This window comes from Hibiscus syriacus, unplaced genomic scaffold (assembly GCF_006381635.1).
Source record: "Hibiscus syriacus cultivar Baekdansim isolate YM2019G1 unplaced genomic scaffold, ASM638163v2 tig00111721_pilon, whole genome shotgun sequence".
Taxonomy (NCBI): Eukaryota; Viridiplantae; Streptophyta; class Magnoliopsida; order Malvales; family Malvaceae; genus Hibiscus; species Hibiscus syriacus.
Genome location: NW_024063164.1, coordinates 120,624 through 123,442, shown reverse-complemented (window position 1 = coordinate 123,442; position 2,819 = coordinate 120,624). Strand labels below are relative to the sequence as shown.

The window sequence follows — 2,819 nt, the reverse complement described above, 5'->3', positions numbered from 1 at the left end:
CATTATGAAATGGTATAAGTCCCACTTGAAGTCCACCTGCCAATTTTTAATGAAAAATAAAGATCTTATGTAAATTACAAGTACAAAGTTGAAATCAACATTTGGAGGGGAAAAGTTGCATTTAGAGATCATTTGATTTGAGGCGTGGAACTTCGAATCCCTGAAACCCAGAGGTGGGGCGAGAGCAAGTGCCAAAAAAAACCAAAACCCAACTTTTCCCCTTTTTGTTTCCTATCTCCATCTTATTGAGTTCATGACTATTCAACCTATATGGAGAGCTACACAGCGAGAGTGAGCATGAGATGAAGCTGCTGCTGCTTTGCGAGCAAAAATTGCTAATAGAAAATGGCGGAAAGCTGGAAGTGCAGCTCAAGGAGCTAGGATCCAAGTTGGAATCTCCTCTATCCGCCAAGGACATCATTGTCAAGCTGTTAAAGGCACGTATTCTTCAACTTCATTACTTCTCCACTGAACTTCCTAGTTTCGCCAGGTTTAATTCTTGCCTAAGCTCTTTTCTTCCCTTACTATTTTAGGTTTTAGGGTTGTAACCGTCTGTTCTACCTGAATTATATAGCTTAGCTAAATACTAGGAACACTCCCGTTTCTCCTCTCTCGTCCTCCTCTTAGTGGCTCTCTTCTCTTGTCTTCTGGTCTATGCAGTCATTTCTACACTATTGAATCCCACCGTAAATTCTGATGATGCCAGCTTCGACTCTTCGGGATCGGCGGGCAGTATTGATGTTGGGGAAAAGAAGGGTGGGTGTTGCAGAGGCATTGAGAATTTGGAGCTGTGGGGTGTAGCTGTGAAGTGGGGGTCTGACTTCAAGTTTAATTCTTCCGTGGAATGTTGCCAGGCTTGTAACGCCATGTGTACTGGAAATGATGGCCCTTGCTTGTGTGATACTTGGGTTTTCTGTGGGAACAAGGAGGCTTGCGGGTCGCGATTTGGAGAGGTGAGTTCTTCCCTAGCTTTACCCTTTTTTTTATTGGATTTTAAAGGTTTCATTTTAGGTGAATCTGGAATGCTGAATTCTATTGTTAACTGTTTCATTTGATGTTTCTGGTAGTGGTCGTTTGAGTTGACCTGGTGAATAGATTACTCTTGGTTTTGATTTGATTTATCTTGTGTTGAGATTTTTCCCAGTGCCTTGTACTATGTTTTTAGAGATTTTTTAGAGATTGTTTATTATTTCTTCAGGATTTCGGTTTTGAAGGTATTGCAAGTGTGAGATGCCATATAACCCGAATGACCTCATGGTGCAATGCGAGGGATGCAAGGATTGGTAAAGTCACTACTCATTTACTTAATAATGCTTGTCAAAATAATATCTTAGCATTCTGAAGTTACTTTCCAATAATGATTTATATGTGTCCTACTTTGTTTGGTATAATATCTTTGAAAATCTACTTCCTATAAAGTTGTAGTTTTGTTGTGACTGAAAGCAATTAAACGTTAGGCATTCTAGTGAGCTATAATGGTAGACTCATTAAGACACATATAAGTATGAGCTAGATCACCTTCAGTTCCTTTTGACAAATACAAAACATTTATGTTATCATTCAGAATCTTTAAGCTGTCTGTTAATGCCGCCTGATATTACTTAACTGCTCTGTTTGATTCGGACATGGTTCATTTCCATATTAACATTCTACTATTAATGTGTAATATCTTCCTTTGGTCTTCATATCACCTAATTGACCATGGAAATGGTAACGTTTTTATGATTTACAATTTGATGAAAGTTCATATCTAATGAATCAAATAAGGTTTTAATTGATTGACATTTTATGGAAAAATAGTGGATGCAATTGAGGATTTAGCTTATGGTAATGTCAGCTAGTAGTGGAGTGTAGGGAATTTCACGTAATTCACTGTAGTGTTGTTGTCTCATATCTCCTTAAAACGTTGGAGTTCACTACGTTATTGAAAATACCTTAAGTGAACAAATCTCAGAAGTTTTAGCGTACACTGCAAAAATAATGTTACTTTTTACAGTTCAACTCTAAAGTAGTTGCAGATTAACCTTTCAGGTTATTTAATCTAAAACCACAACGAAAAGTAGATTAACCTTTCAGGGTACATATGGGTTGGAACTACACTGGCTGGTTGATAAGTAGATTTTGGTTTAATCAGTCTGATTATCAATGATTCAATGTTGACTTCAAGGGACTTTGCATGAGCTATTTGCCGATTATTTTCGCTAGAAATTAAAACATATTTGATTTGAAGAGACATGTTTCAAGTTCTGTTAGAATGTTTAGTATTTTCTTAGTTCTTTGCCATTGATTACACTGTACTCTGTGTTTGTATATATTCCTGATTGTACATGAAATTGGATTATCATATATTCCTGACCAAACATAATTATGTTTGTAGGTTTCATCCTTCCTGCATGGATATGACCATTGAAGAAGCAAAAATATTGAATCAATTTTTATGTTCCGAGTGTACTTCGAAATGTGAAAGACTTTCAAAATCAACTTCAAGCTATGACTCAGATGATACGAAAAAATAACCCCAGAGTCAACCATCTTAGGTGTTATTATTGTTTATCCTAGTTAACAATGTTTAACTACATTATATTTTATGTTAATGTAAACTTTAATTTATTATTATGGATTTCAAGTTTCTTGTTATGGATTTCTAGTTTGTTGTTATGGATGTCAAGTTTATTGGATAATGCTATAGGTTAAAATTTAAAATTTGGGTAACAAAAGAGTAGAAAACAAGATTTGAAAAATTAGTTTTAGCTCGCGGCGTTTGTATAAAAAAACTACTAAATACATAGTCAATACTGGCGTTTTTAAAAAACGTCACT

General features: G+C 35.7%; 1 protein-coding gene across 1 annotated transcript; it reads left to right on the top strand.

Annotated features, from left to right (window-relative positions):
- Positions 1-302: 302 nt before the first annotated feature.
- LOC120168847 lies at positions 303-2,496 on the top strand. Its single transcript, XM_039177133.1, has 4 exons — positions 303-441; positions 661-953; positions 1,199-1,283; positions 2,378-2,496. The coding sequence occupies exons 1-4, from the start codon at positions 303-305 to the stop codon at positions 2,401-2,403; spliced, it is 543 nt and encodes a 180-aa protein (XP_039033064.1). The 3' UTR covers positions 2,404-2,496.
- Positions 2,497-2,819: the final 323 nt, after the last annotated feature.

What these genes read in the sequence shown, in the direction of transcription:
- LOC120168847 (XM_039177133.1), top strand. Translation starts at nt 303, where the DNA reads ATGAAGCTGCTGCTGCTTTGCGAGCAAAAATTGCTAATAGAAAATGGC. An exon ending in TGTCAAGCTGTTAAAGGCAC is followed by an intron (nt 442 to 660) that starts GTATTCTTCAAC and finishes TGGTCTATGCAG; the next exon opens with TCATTTCTACACTATTGAAT. An exon ending in TGCGAGGGATGCAAGGATTG is followed by an intron (nt 1,284 to 2,377) that starts GTAAAGTCACTA and finishes TTATGTTTGTAG; the next exon opens with GTTTCATCCTTCCTGCATGG.